Source organism: Dendropsophus ebraccatus, chromosome 1 (assembly GCF_027789765.1).
Source record: "Dendropsophus ebraccatus isolate aDenEbr1 chromosome 1, aDenEbr1.pat, whole genome shotgun sequence".
NCBI lineage: Eukaryota > Metazoa > Chordata > Amphibia > Anura > Hylidae > Dendropsophus > Dendropsophus ebraccatus.
This window is the reverse complement of record NC_091454.1, coordinates 195,702,510-195,718,084: the sequence shown is the minus strand read 5'-3', so window position 1 is coordinate 195,718,084 and position 15,575 is coordinate 195,702,510. Positions and strand designations below refer to the sequence as shown.

General features: G+C 43.3%; 1 protein-coding gene across 1 annotated transcript; it reads left to right on the top strand.

The window, feature by feature from the left end:
- Positions 1-133: 133 nt before the first annotated feature.
- On the top strand, positions 134-14,496 carry TMEM127 (transmembrane protein 127). The gene is made up of 4 exons (XM_069958445.1): positions 134-205; positions 10,067-10,329; positions 11,369-11,533; positions 12,302-14,496. Exons 2-4 carry the CDS (start codon positions 10,086-10,088, stop codon positions 12,604-12,606), a joined length of 714 nt encoding a protein of 237 aa, XP_069814546.1. The 5' UTR covers positions 134-205; positions 10,067-10,085; the 3' UTR covers positions 12,607-14,496.
- The last annotated feature ends 1,079 nt before the right edge of the window (positions 14,497-15,575 follow it).

The following is a 15,575-nucleotide window of genomic DNA, read 5'->3' as shown; positions in this document are numbered from 1 at the left end:
CCATTTTTGAGTAGATAACTTCGTATTCCGGCATATGTAATAGACTCCGGAAATATGGCGTCTAGAGCTGCTTACAGCAGACAAGTCTATTGTTATAATCTAACCTCTTGTTTTTTACCTGGGTTTTGGCCGATGACGCAGGGAGGAGGCGGAAGTCAGCTGTGCTTATAGCCGAGCTACGGGGAGGAGAGGACCGGTGGCTGCGGTCAGTAACACCGGGGAGATGGGGGGAAGGGCCGGGGTAGGATGGCTGTGAGGGGATCAGGGCTCGGGGTGAGTGTGTTGGGGGGCTGGGGTTGGTGTTTAGAGATCCTAAATAGACCTTAGGATCATTGTATCATGTGATCATACTATAATAATAGGTTTATTACATAATACATAGGATTATTATACTATACTGTTATTATACCTGTGACTGCTGTATATATATATATATATATATATATATATATATATATATATATATATATATATATATATATATACATACATCCTGCCTCCAGGTAGACTCCTACACATACAGCTCCCAGCTATGCCCATTGTTATAAGGGGAGTATATGGAAGTGATGATGTCATAGTATTCAGCAAGAACTTACACCATCAAAACTTTTCCAGATTGCGGCTGTGATGTCATAAGCGCCATAGTAAAATATTGTATAATTCAGTGTTTCCCGACATATCACTATCCAGCTATGGCAAAACTACAACTCAGGTGTCCTGATAGGATTATGTCACCACCTACTAGTGGCCACAGCCAAAGATGGAGGTCTAGTGGTCACAGTGTCACTCCATTCTCTTACATTGGCTGCCATGCAACACAATCCCCACAGCAGGGATGGGGAATCTTCGATCCTCCTGTTCAGGCATGATGGGAGTTGTAGTTGTAGCTGGAGAGCCAAGGTTCCCTAGCCCTGCTCTAGTAATTCACAAGGTACTTGGTCGGTGTAAAAGAGGCGGAATTTATGGGGGTAGTCTGCTCCAAATTTAACCTGTCCTTTTTCTTCAATGGGATTTCTCTTGCGCCTCTCCGCTCAAAGAACGAACATGTTAATTGTTTCAGTAGAGAGGAGAGGCGCAAGGGAAATCCCATTGAAGAAATAGGACAGGTTAAATTTTGAGCGGTCTACGCTCGTAAATTCCGCCTCTTTTACCCAGTGTGCAAGGGCCCATAGAGTCAAATTTGTGGTCAAAATGTGGGTACATAACGCTCCTGTATTAGGCAGTCACATATTTCCTAAAGGCCCTATTCCTTATATCGTTCCTTATTATCGTTCGTAAACTCGCTCCAACAACCGCTCGTTAACGATCACTAAACGATTTTTTTTTAAGCGAACGATATATGTAGTGTAAATATTATTTCATGGTCGTTTAAAACGTTCGCCATGGTGATCATGACCATACAACACACCTACTTTTTTTAAGGTTCAGGGAAGAAAAAGAGTGCTGCACCTCACACCTATGGCTGATACTAGTGCCTCTCGGCTGCATAAAAAACATCAGAATTCTGTATGTGAATTGATCAAGCCACAGTGCCCCATGTACCGCGTGCAGGTATCTGATACACATGGGTTCCTACACTAAGTCCACACTGTGCCAGTCAGCGACCACCACCCCCGCAGGCGTGCACAGTCAGGGAAGGGAGGCCATGGAACGGCCCTGCAACCCCCGTGCCACAGGACCAGACCCAAAATTGCCACACCAAAACCCGGCCAGCACCGCCGGCGGAGGAAGCTGCCCCCAAACAGCACAAGTCTGGTCTACTTTTTTTAAACCTTTTTACGAACGACTGAAAGATTTCAAATTTTACGAATCGATTAGCGAATTATCTTTCAAAGACCAACGGTTTTTTTTCGACATGCTGAAAAACAATTTTAAACGAGACTATAACGATTTTGCCTTTGCCATTCGCTCGTTTACACCAATTCCACAAAGCGATTAACATTAACGAGCGGTCGTTGGAGCGAGTTTATGAACAATAATCGTTCCGTGGAATAGGGCCTTAAATGTTTAGATCACAGGTGTCAAACTTGTAAGCTCTCCAGCTGTTGCAAAACTAAAATTCCCATCATGCCCGGACCTCTAAAGCTTTGGCTGCACAGGCATGATGGGAGTTGTAGTTTTACAACAGCTGGAGGGCTGTATACCGCCACACACTGATGGCCGGTCTGTTGAGTTTAATGGGCCAGACATACTCATGGGTCCATTTTCCAAAATGTATCCATTTATTTTATAGCACATAAAAAAACATGGTCAGCTGCACCATTCAGTCCTGCAAAATGGACCCGTCGTGGTTAATGGTGAAGTATGTTCAGCCCAGTGACCTCAGTGCTGGTATACTGACATACAGAGAATGTACAGCCCTCTGCTCTGCTTATTTTGTCCCCATAACATTCCTGCCATTGTTGTCTTTGGTCAGAAGTGTCCTCCTGTCTGTAAATAAGAATAACAATAGGGGTAATCCTCTGGACAATCCCTACTGGTTACAAGGGTCCCTTGACAATAGCCTAATAACAGCCGAGAGTCCCTCTAATCCCTTGAAGTGTTTACTTTACCTGCAGCGCCCCTATTAAAAAGTCTTAAGTCTTCCAGTACTTATCAGCTGCTGTATGTCCTGCAGGAAGTGGTGTATTCTTTCCAGTCTGACACAGTGCTCTCTTCTGCCACCTCTGTCCATGTCAGGAACTGTCCAGAGCAGGAGCAAATCCCCATAGAAAACTTTTCCTGCTCTCCAGACTGGAAAGAATACATCTTCCTACAGGACATACAGCAGCTGATAACTACTGGAAGGCTTAAAATTTTGTAATAGAAGTACATTTTAAATCTATATAACTTTCTGACACCAGTTGATCTGAATTTTTTTTTTGCCAAACTACCCCTTTAAATGGAGGCCCGAAGAGCATATGGTGCAGTGCAAGATTGCTGAAATGTTACAGATGTTATGATCCGTAACATTTGGAATGGATTTGAAAAGAGGAGAAATCTCAGTCTTTCCTTTATTACCTGTTGTCTGTTCATAGTCCATTCCTGGCTTTGGCTGCAAAAAATCTGTCAGATAATCTGTTTGTGTAATAGGGCCCTAAATTGCTTACTTAGCAAACAGCAAGCAATGATTTTTTTCTTGTAAACGATAAGATGAGAAGATAAATCACTATGAAAAGTCGTTAATGCGATTGCAATTGTGTTCGTATGTATATACTGTGAATATTCGTAATTGCCTTCGTACCTTTATACTGGGACCGATGAGTGTTTACACTGAGACCTGAGAATGATTAAGGGTACAAACACACACAGCAGATACGCAGCAGATTTGATGCTGTGTTCAGTTATTTAGATCTAATCTGCTGCGTATCTGCTGCGTATCGCAGCAGTAAATACGCAGCGTATAAGCCGTGTGTGTTTGTACCCTAACAATGATTTTGAGGTCAGCTCAAAAGATGCGATTAATGACATAGGAAAAAAATTTTGTTAGTTGTTTTATCGTTGCACCAGAAGATTATTGCAGAAATTTTAACGATTTGACGTTTTTTTGCCCGATAATTGGCCTGTGTAAAAGGCGCTTTAAAGTGACTCTGTACCCACAATCTGCCTCCCCCCCCCCAAACCACTTGTACCTTCGGATAGCTGCTTTTAATCCAAGATCTGTCCTGTGGTCCGTTTGGCAGATGATGCAGGTATTGTCCTAAAAAACAACTCTTAAACTTGCAGCCCTATGCCAACCTGGCATGGCCTAAAGTAACTGTGCCCTAGAATTGCACAACCTCTCCATCCCTCCTCCCTGCCCTCTTCATCATCAGCTATGCCCCAGGCAGATTGTCTCCTATTCATCACCTGTGTCAGTACGGCACATGGGCTGGATCCTTAAGGCAACTGTGCAGTGTTTACTGCAGAGGAATAGGAAAATCCTGCCAGTGGCATTCCTAATGATGAGGAGGAACGGAGGGGTGGTGCAGAGTTAGGGCACAGACACTCTAGGCCACACCAGTTTGGCATGGTGCTGCAAGTTTAAAAGTTGTTTTTTAGGACAATAACTGCATCACCTGCTGAAAGGACCCCAGGACAGATCTTGGATTAAAAGCAGCTATCTGAAGGTGCAAGCGGTTTGGGGGGTCAGATTGTGGGTACAGAGTTGCTTTAGGCTGGGTTCACACTACGTATATTTCAGTCAGTATTGCGGTCCTCATATTGCAAACAAAACCAGGAGTGGATTAAAAACACAGAAAGGATCTGTTCACACAATGCTGAAATTGAGTGGATGGCCGCCATTTAATGCCAAATATTTGCTGTTATTTTAGAACAACGGCTGTTATATTGAAATAATGGCCGTTATTTACTGTTATATGGCGGCCATCCACTCAATTTCACCATTGTGTGAACAGAGCCTTTCTGTGTTTTTAATCCACTCCTGGTTTTGGTTGCAATATGAGGACCACAATACTGACTGAAATATACGTAGTGTGAACCCAGCCTCAAGGTGTATACACAGTAGATGATTTGTTACAGAAATGCTTGTGACTCACCATGGGGTTTACTACTCCACTAGCTGGGCCCATGGCACATTCATGGCCTTAAGGCCTATAGTGGATGTTTTCTTCATTACTTTTATTATACATATGAATATGTATGCTACAGTATAGTTGCCCATTGCCGTAAAATGCCACCTTCCCCGACTCCAGTATAACCATGCATGTGACCGATGGACATGTCTGCGTTGAGATTGAGATGAGCAGCTGCCTGACTTCTCTGCAGCTGTTTACTGTGATGAATTGAGATCCACCTGTCCGGTCCCGGCTTCACCATCGACAGATTACAGGGCAGCCATTAATATGAGGACCTGCTAAAAAAGTCTATGACTGAGGGCCCTATTACACGGGACAATTATTGTGCGGAAAATCGTTATATCGTTCAAATTTAAATGATAATCGTCCTGTGTAATCGTTTGCGTGCCGTTGATTGTTGATTTACATCTGGCCCTAAAACAATCGCCAACCGTTCGCTGTAATTCCGCATTTGTTCACTAATCGTTCAGTGTAATTCCAAATTGTTCCTTCTTTTGCTGGGATCAGGCGGAGTAAACGATCGTAGTAGCAATCGTAACCAACAACCATCGTTCTGTGTAATATGGTGAATGATTTTAGGTTAACGATAAACAATCTCGTTTGCGATTGTTTATCGTTAGTCGTTAAAAATCGATTTGTCTAGTATTACTATAGTATGGGGATATCATTATAGTATGTGTCCATTTCTGATCGGCAGGGGGTCATCTGCTTTGACCCCTGACCATAGGCAGAAGAAGTAGCAGCAGCTCTGGAAATAGGCCATGCCATGTTGTCTTCTCTTGGTTCCACTTGTCTTTTCTTTGGTGGCCACATGGATATTCATTACAGGGATTATCCCAAGATTAAAAATTGGGATAACTAGCTGACTGGTTGGTGTCCGACCCCTGAGGTCTCTTCCATAAGTCCCTTGTCTCCTGGACCTGCAGTGCACATGCTTGGTCTCCACTTTATTCACATGGATAGATAGCCAAGCATGGTACTCCTATAGAGGCTCAGCTAACTGGGCTCCTCCATTCTTGTGATCATGGGGGTCCCAGCAGACAGACACACACCATAACGTCCAGCCTTTACCTGTAATGGGCCAGGGAGGTGACCAATGTAGGAGACATTGGAGTCTACACACATAGAATGGTGCCACAAGTTACAATATTAACTGGGTAAAGGACGCCCATTGTATGTTGAAAATATTGCATCTTGAGTCCAAAACTCTATGGAAAACTGGCATTTGGTTCTGAAACCCACATAATGTCACCCCAAAATGAGAAAAAAATGAAGATTTAAAGAAAAAAGAGCCTGTAACTAATATGGATAAAGCAAGTCCTTATATATAACAGTCAGAGAGACTGGAGACCTTATATTACTTTCTATGAAGAGGACTGGAGGACACACAGCAGTACAGGACATGTAGTATCACACTGTACTATAGAGAGGGGATACTAGACACACACAGCAGTACAGGACATGTAGTATCACACTGTACTATAAAGAGGGGATACTAGACACACACAGCAGTACAGGACATGTAGGATTACACTGTACTATAGAAATGGGATACTAGACACACACAGCAGTAAAGGACATGTAGTATCACACTGTACTGTAGAGAGGAGATACTAGATGCACACAGCAGTACAGGACATGTAGTATCACACTATACTGTAGAGAGGAGATACCAGAAACACACAGCAGTACAGGACATTTAGTATCACACTGTACTGTAGAGAGGAAATACTAGACACACACAACAGTACAGGACATGTAGTATTATACTATACTGTAGAGAGGAGATACTAGACGCACACAGCAGTACAGGACATGTAGGATTACACTGTACTGTAGAGAGGAGATACTAGACACACACAGCAGTACAGGACATGTAGTAACACACTGTACTGTAGAGAGGAGATACTAGACACACACACAGCAGTACAGGACATGTAGTACCACACTGTACTATAGAGAGGGGTTACTAGACACACACAGCAGTACAGGACATGTAGTATCACACTATACTATACAGAGGAGATACTAGACACACAGCAGTACAGGACATGTAGTATCACACTATACTGTACAGAGGAGATACTAGACACACAGCAGTACAGGACATGTAGTATTACACTGTACTGTAGAGAGGAGATACTAGACACGCAGCAGTACAGGACATGTAGTATCACACTGTACTATAGAGAGGAGATACTAGACACACAGCAGTACAGGACATGTAGTATTACACTGTACTGTAGAAAGGAGATACTAGACACGCAGCAGTACAGGACATGTAGTATCACACTGTACTATAGAGAGGAGATACTAGACACACACAGCAGTACAGGACATGTAGTATCACACTATACTGTAGAGAGGAGATAGTATACACACACACAGTGGTACAGGACATGTAGTATCACACTGTACTGTACAGAGGATACTAGACACACACAGCAGAATAGGACATGTAGTAACACAGTGATTTCCAACCAGTGTGCCGCAACACATGGTCGGGTGTGCCGCGGGAAAAGTTCCCCAAACTATGGTGCCCCTGTGAAACAGGAGAAAACAATGGGGAAGAGAAACCTGGGGATGGGGGAGAAACAGGGGAGAGAAACATGGGGATGGGGGAGAGAAGCACAGGAGAGAAGCATGGGAGAGAGAAGCACAGAAGGGAAGCATGGGGGAGAGAAGTACAGGAGAGAAGCAGGGGGGAGAAGTATGGTGGAGAGAAGCACAGGAGAGGAGCAGGGGGGAGAAGTATGGTGGAGAGAAGCAGGGGGGGAAAGTATGGTGGAGAGAAGCACAGGAGAGAAGCAGGGGGTAGAAGTATGGTGGAGAGAAGCACAGGAGAGAAGCAGGGGGGAGAAGTATGGTGGAGAGAAGCAGGGGGGAGAAGTATGGTGGAGAGAAGCACAGGAGAGAAGCAGGGGGGAGAAGTATGGTGGAGAGAAGCAGGGGGGAGAAGTATGGTGGAGAGAAGCACAGGAGAGAAGCAGGGGGAGAAGTATGGTGGAGAGAAGCACAGGAGAGAAGCACAGGGGGGAGAAGAAAACAGGCCCAGGTTTCACACTGAGTGAGTATAAATACATTTAGAATCTATATTATTAACTATATGTATAATATGTACTGTTTTAGTGTCATTTTGGTTGGTGGTGTGCCCCGGGATTTTTTAAGTATAAAAAGTGTGCCGCGGCTCAAAAAAGGTTGAAAATCACTGTAGTAACACACTGTACTGTAGAGAGGAGATACTAGACACACACACAGCAGTACAGGACATGTAGTATCACAGTGTACTATAGAGAGGAGATACTAGACACACAGCAGTACAGGACATGTAGTATCACACTTTACTGTAGAGAGGAGATACCAGACACACACAGCAGTACAGGACATGTAGTATCACACTGTACTGTAGAGAGGAGATACCAGACACACAGCAGTACATGACATGTACTATCACACTGTACTGTAGAGAGGAGATAGTAGACACACACAAACACAGTGGTACAGGACATGTAGTATCACACTGTACTGTACAGCGGATACTAGACACACACAGTAGTACAGGACATGTAGTATCACACTGTACTGTAGAGAGGAGATACTAGACACAGCAGTACAGGACATGTAGTATAAGGCTGGGTTCACACTATGTATATTTCAGGCAGTATTTGGTCCTCATGTCAGGTCCTCATGGCAACCAAAACCAGGAGTGGATTAAAAACACAGAAAGGATCTGTTCACACAATGGTGAAATTGAGTGGATGGCCGCCACATAACAATAAATAACTGCCATTATTTCAATATAACGGCCGTTATTTTAAAATAACAGCAAATATTTGCCATTAAATGGCGGCCATCCACTCAATTACAACATTATGTGAACAGATCCTTTCTGTGTTTTCAATCCACTCCTTGTTTTGGTTGCTTTACAGCCTCAAACATACAGCCTCAAATATACGTAGTTTGAACATAGCCTCAAACTGTACTATAGAGAGGAAATACTAGACAGCCAACTAGTGCAGGTACTTCAGTAATACTGGGATTTTACCATTAAAATGGCCATTTCTATTGGTCGATCATCTAACTATTCTCTTGTGCGGCAGATCCTGACTGTCTAACATTGTATGCTGAGTCTGGTCTCAAGTTACAATGGTCTAGAAAGGTTCATTGTGTGTTGGAAATATTGTATCCTGAGGCCATTGTAAGTTGAGGGACAACCATATATACAGTTGCTTTCTGCTGCATGATGCGCCGATGGACCTGTTTAGTAAGATTTGTTATACTTGGTGGGTTGTCACTAAGCAGTGTCTGGTTATCACCTTCTTAGCCATGTTATCATATTCTTGCAGGTTTTTTTCTCTTCTTCTGCTATTTGATCATCTACATGTCCCAGTAGACACACCAATGGGGCTAGTATTACCTAAGTTGAGAAGGCCATGTATATCAGCCTAGTGGCGATTTTGCCAGAAAATATGGAGTAAACCTTCTGGATGAATGTGGCTCCAAATAGAAATAGAGGGGTCCTGCACATCTATTTGGGTAAGAATGGGGGTGTATAATATACTCTATGGGGGGATTTACGAAGCGTACGCCAGGGAGAAGGTGCAGATTCGCCCCTTATCCCTGGCGCACGCCTGCCTCTCCCGATGGCGTGGCCTCCTTCCACGCCTCATTTATCATGATTTACGCCTGCTCGCAGGCGCACATTATGAGGCAAATTTACACCTGCTGGAAGCAGGTGTAGATTTGGTAAGCTGGGCGCCGGCCGGATTCACTAAGAGGCGTGCGCCTCCTACTTGGGAAAAGGGAGCAGGGCCTAATATAAGACCAGTGTACTTGTACGCCGGTCTTCGTAAATCCCCCTATGACTCAAAGAGGTTAAATTTAAAAATTGCGGATTCTGCCTGGGTTATGGACATGTCAGTAATATGTACTTACCTGTCCCGCTCTCCTACAGCTGCCAGATCTCGGGCTGCTCGCTCTCCACCACTGAGATGTCCTGCTGCCTCCCTGTGCTGACCAGCCATTTCCAGGGGGAGCAGGATGTCACCAGATGTTTCTAAAATACTGACAGCGAGATTTGGCAGCTGCAGGGGAACAGGACAGGTAAGTATACATTGCTGACATGTCCCCCGCAGCCCTTGCTGGATCTTTGTGGTCTTAAAAATATGCACACGAGTCCTGTATGAAGCCACAATCCTAAGTTCATTGTCTGTGGAGATGTCGGAGCTAGGCAAGTACAACTCTTGGCTGTGTTCAGTAGCACCATAGACTGGAGAGAGCAAATGTCAGGGATAAGCAGCCATTGATTCTGAAGCAAGGATGCGTATAATCATTTTAGCCAATTAATAAACGTATCAGCAAAGCAGATTTTCTCCAATACCGTCCGACATATTTATTGTGAAAGAAAGCTTGTATACCGTATACAGTGTTCTAGGCCCCTTCCCCCTTGTGCTTTCTCAGCTGACAGATGGTGAATATCATCCTCTATTTTCTCTGCTTTCTGGCTCTAGACAGACACCAGCACCTGAGATGTTTGCTCCCGGCGGGTCCGGTGGTTCTTCGATGCAAAGGAGAAGAGGTCACGGGGCCCATGCCCTTCCCAAGCAGCCAGAAAGAAGCCTGGCATCTGCCCTGCCTGGTGCATTGTCCATCACAGCCCTGTGTACCGCTCTAGCAGAACCAGCCTGGTTACATATCCACGGGGGAACCTGCAAACGCCAGGAGCTGGGGGTGGCCGATGTACTGGGAACGGAGGACCCTGAGCTTCTTACAAGTAAGTTGCATGCTTTATAGTGTTACTGGCATGTTAAACGTTTTAAAAGGGTTATCCAGCTCTACAAAAACATGGCCATTTTCTTCCAGAGACAGCCCCACTCTTGTCTCCAGATAGAGTGGGGTTTTGCTGCTCAGTTCCATTGAAGTGAATGGAGCTTAATTGCAAACTGCACCTGAACTGGAGACAAGAGTCGTGTTGTCTCTGAAAGAAAGTGGCCATGTTTTTGTAGCACTAGATAACCCCTTTAAGGATATATACAGGAGGATTTGAGTCACTTGGAATAATACTTTAAGGAAAGGGAGGGGTGTACGGGGCAGGGGTGCTTACTAAGGTTAGAAAATCTTTTAATGATAGAAAAGATATTGTGAGTATCCTCTCAACTGAGTGAGTTGTGCTTCACATACAGAGCTCCATGCAATTGTGCAAGCAGACAGCGGCAAACATCCCTTCATTTTATCGGTGCAGGTTATATTCTAGCCAGGTATTACTGCCATTAGCACATGTAGTGTCAGTGAAGGACTGCAGGCTGTAATGTCTCACCCTTCCCCCATCCCTGTCAGTGTTTTGCTTCTATTAAAAAATATTTTTAGTCTTCCAGTACTTATTAGCCGCTGTATGTCCTTCAGGAAGTGGGGTATTCTTTCTATTCTGACACAGTGCTCTCTGCTGCCACCTTTGTCCAGAGCAGTAGCAAATCCCCATAGAAAACCTCTCCCGCTCTGGACAGTTCCTGACATGGACAGAGGTGGCAGCAGAGAGCACTGTGTCAGACTGGAAGGTATACACCACTTCCTACAGGACATACAGTAGCTGATAAGTACTGGAAAAATTTTAGATTTTTAAATAGAAGTAATTTACATACCTGACACCACTAGATTTAAAAGTATATTGTTTTCCTCTGGAGTTTCCCTTTAAGTGAATCTATCTGGAATTCAAATTTCAAACATTTAACACTGTTTGCAGGGGTTCTACCTTATGGATTGTCCACTAGAAATTATGTTTAAACTAAATAACTTGATTTCACTTCTCCACTTAGAATTCTGTATGAACCATCAGACAATCCTCCTCCTCCGTGTCATCGCCGGCTTCTGCTTCTTGGGTATCGCCTGTAGTATGACCGCCTTTTTGCTCGACGTCTTTGGCCCCAAACATCCAGCCCTCAAGATCACGAGGCGCTACGCGTTTGCTCACATACTCACAGGTATTTATTATCACAGCATACGGTACCGTTGGTTTTATTAAAGTTTTGGAATAAAGCAGGAAAGGGAACCCTGCGGCCCTCCAGCTGTTGTAAAACTACAATTCCCATTATGCCTGGACAGCCAAAGCTTTAGCTTTGGCTGTCCAGGCATGATGGGAATTGTAGTTTTGCAACAGCTGGAGGCCTGCGAAGTCCTAATCCCTGGAGTAAAGGCTATAATAATAATAATTTTTATTTATTTTGCGCCAACAGGTTCCGCAGCACTTTACAATTCAGCTATGTCCACCTTTACAGCCAATATATGTGTGTTCATTGTATAGTTGCCTCCTTAAAGGGGTAGTTCACCAAAAATGTTTTTCTTTGAGATCAACTAGTCCCAGAAAGTGCCAGAGATTTTAAATTTACTCCTTTTAAAAAAATCTCAAGTCTTCCAGTACTTATAAGCTGCTGTATGTCCTGCAGGAAGTAGTGTATTCTTTCCAGTCTGCAGAGCAGGAGAGGTTTATGGAGATTTTCTACTACTCTGGACAGTTCCTGAAAAGGACAGAGGTGGCAACAGAGAGCACTGTTTCAGACTGGAAAGAAAACACCACTTCCTGCAGGACATAAAGCAGCTGATAAGTACTGGAAGGTTTGAAATTTTTTACTAGAAGTAAATTAGAAAATTTCTGACACTTGCTGGGACCAGTTGATTTGAAAGATTTTTTTTTTTGTGAACTACCCCTTTAATAATGTTCCACCCTCTCTCCTGGTTTCCATATCTTACAGTTTTGCAGTGCGCTACAGTCATCGGTTTCTGCTACTGGGCCTCGGAGCTCATACTCGCCCTCCAGCAGCAACACAAACAATACCACGGCTCCCAAGTCTACGTCACCTTTGCCGTCAGTTTTTACCTGGTGGCCGGGGCAGGGGGAGCATCCATCCTGGCCACCGCTGCCAACCTCCTACGCCATTATCCATCAGAGGAAGAAGAGCAGGCTTTGGAGTTGCTCTCAGAGATGGAAGCTGACTCTTACCCAGCTGAGTATGACGTCATGAATCCTTTCCAACCACCGCCTGCTTACACGCCATAACCAGGGCCCCCTAGGGAGAGGGCCAGCATCATCCGTAAGACTGTCTCCCTATAAAACATGGAGAACCTGCTGCTTGCATCAAAAAGGACATTGTGGCCAAACTGGCGTACGTGTACGGAAAACGGGCTGTTCCGTACCCTCCTGCAGTTCGGTCATCCACATCAGATTTCACATCTGCTTCCTTTGCTGTTCTATTTTTGTGATTGTTCACAACCTCCAGAATGCTTTTCCTGTCTATAACCGCGTCACCCTCCCCACCCATGTCTGACCCCTCCCCCCCCCATTACTAGTTTTAATTGGACACACTCACTTTTTTGCTAGAATTGGCTGCTGCGCGGTGTCACCATCACACGTGGGCATGCTATAATGCTTACAATTGTAAGCTATATATTTCCTATCAATTTTTTTAAGGGTAATAAAGGCTAAATCCACTCCAAACCTGAACATTTAATCTAGTTTATCACAGTATTCTAGGAAATTATCTGGGAAGCTGAGATATGCGGAGCTGTTTGAAGAGTTATTGTAGAACTGCCCTGAGAAAGGACATCAGTGAGCGATCACTGATTGATACAGATCTGCAAATTAAAGGCACAGCGCCATACAGGAGTGTGGCCATTTCTGGTACTGCAGGTGATGCATACAGATATCTCAGCTTCCTAGATAGTGATACTTATCACAGTCACACCTGACCTTTCAGGCTTTGGGTGGGCTTCGCCTTTATCATACATACCAAAGTGAAGCTGGGATTTGACAGCGGTTCGGGGAAGCGGCAGCTTAGTTGGGTTCTGATATTCCGTTACAGTTCTGTTGTATGAAGAGGACGTGCGGTTCTAAGAAGAAAGAGAGCGCCGTACGTCCTGCATACACAATTGTGACAGTTGAGTGTTTTTTAAACTTTTAAATTTAAAAAAAAACCTGTCTAAAAGGAAAGAAAAAACTTTCTTTGTTGCTATGGGCAACAAAAGAATTTTTAACTTTTAGACCATTTCCTAAATCTGCCCCCAATGTGTTTTAATATTTTGGTTTTCTCTGCCATGACATAACGTGTGGCCGTCTCTACAGTACACACACACGGGGGGCAGTCGTTCTGTGGTTTCAGTATCCATCTCTACGATTGGCCAATTTAAAGGAACTGTCAGTTATTTTGACTCCACCCACAAAATGGCTGCCACCCGTGTGATGGAGCACACGCAGTTTAATGCATGGGTGATATTTATATACCTTTGGTGTATATAGTCTTTTTAAATATATATATTTTCTTCTGGTTTCCAGGGGCACAATAGGCATTTACCAGGCAGGCACTTGGCAAAAAAAAATGACTAGAGCATTATATAATATTATTTAATCCCATTCCCCAGATGTTATAGAAAATTTACATATTCAGTACAAAATGGATTTTTTTTTTTCCATTGCTTCCCTACAGCCGACATGGTGGCACATTTTTAGGAAAAATAGTGGGCATTTAAAAAAAATAAAATAATAATATTCCATTGCTTTTACTAGTTTTTATTCTATAAATAGCTAGTTTATTGCTTTTTACCTAAGATCTAAAAAAAATCACCAATGAATAGAAGTCCTGGAGTTGTAATGTAAAGTCCCTGCCACTTTAAAAAAAACAAACCCTTTTGACTCGTCACACAAGGCAAGTGTAAATTTTTGATCATTCGGGGTCTGATCAAAAACCAGGAGAAGTGCACGGCTGAGTGCTTCTCTCTTTACCTTGCAGCCATCCCTTTTTTTCTGCAGAAGACGAGCTGTGACGACTTACAATGGAGCCGTCTCATGCAGCAAGAAGGAAAAGGGCAGCGAGCCAAGGAGTAAAGAGCTCAGCCAAGTATTTCTCCCTGACAATAACAATCAGTGCAAAAAGTTTTTTAAAGTGAAACAAACACTTTATGGCTGGGTTCACACTATGTATATTTGAGGCTGTATTTGTGAGGCTGTATAGCAACCAAAACCAGGAGTGGATTGAAAACACAGAAAGGCTATGTTCACATAATGTTGTTAATGTTGTAATTGAGTGGATGGCCGTCATTTAATGGCAAATTTTTGCTGTTATTTTAAAACAACGGCTGTTATATTGAAATAATGGCAGTTATTTACCGTTATATGACGGCCATCCACTCAATTTCAACATTGTGTGAACAGAGCCTTTCTGTGTTTTCAATCCACTCCTGGTTTTGGTTGCTATGAGGACCTGACTTGAGGACCAAATACTGCCTGAAGTATACAGTGTGTGAACCCAGCCTAAAGGAAATGGTTTTCTTTTCAATTCTGCAATTTTGTCCCTCATATGACCTGCATACTTTATTATGAATTAGTTCTGTAGGGTTCAGGTTAAAATGAATTCTATTAGCTCCCCCTAGTGGTGGCTTCAGGCAGACAAAATGTTATCATTTGAAAAGAAACATGAAAATTCCAGTCTACCAGCATTATGTTATAGCTGACCAGACTATGTAGTTTTATAAGGAGTATTCCAGTTTAATAAAGACTGCTGTAACATAATAAACTACACTGTACTCATCTCACTTGCTCAAGTGCCAACACTCCGATCTGTTTCCAGTTCTTCTGTTTTTTTACCCTGGTGAGGCACAGTCAGGACATGATGTGCCAGTGTATCACCAGGACATGTAAAGCAGAGAGACTGGAATGGGGGAGGTGACCCCTAGGAGTTTGTTGATGAAATTGGAATACTCAATATTATCTAAGAAATAAGGAAATATATGGTATTAGAATCAATTTTTAGAGAATGACTTCAGGACTTTTCTATTCACTGGAGACTTTTTAAGATTTTAGGGGTAAAAACCCTCTTTTCATTTGGCATCAAGGTAACTAGAAAAGATGGAGCAATAATGGTGTGTTCCCTGAGATATATATTTTGACAAGAACAAAGAAACCTGGAGGATGTAAGGATAATCTGTCACCAGGTATTAGACCCTAATAAAGTTAGATGTATGTGGCCAAACTGG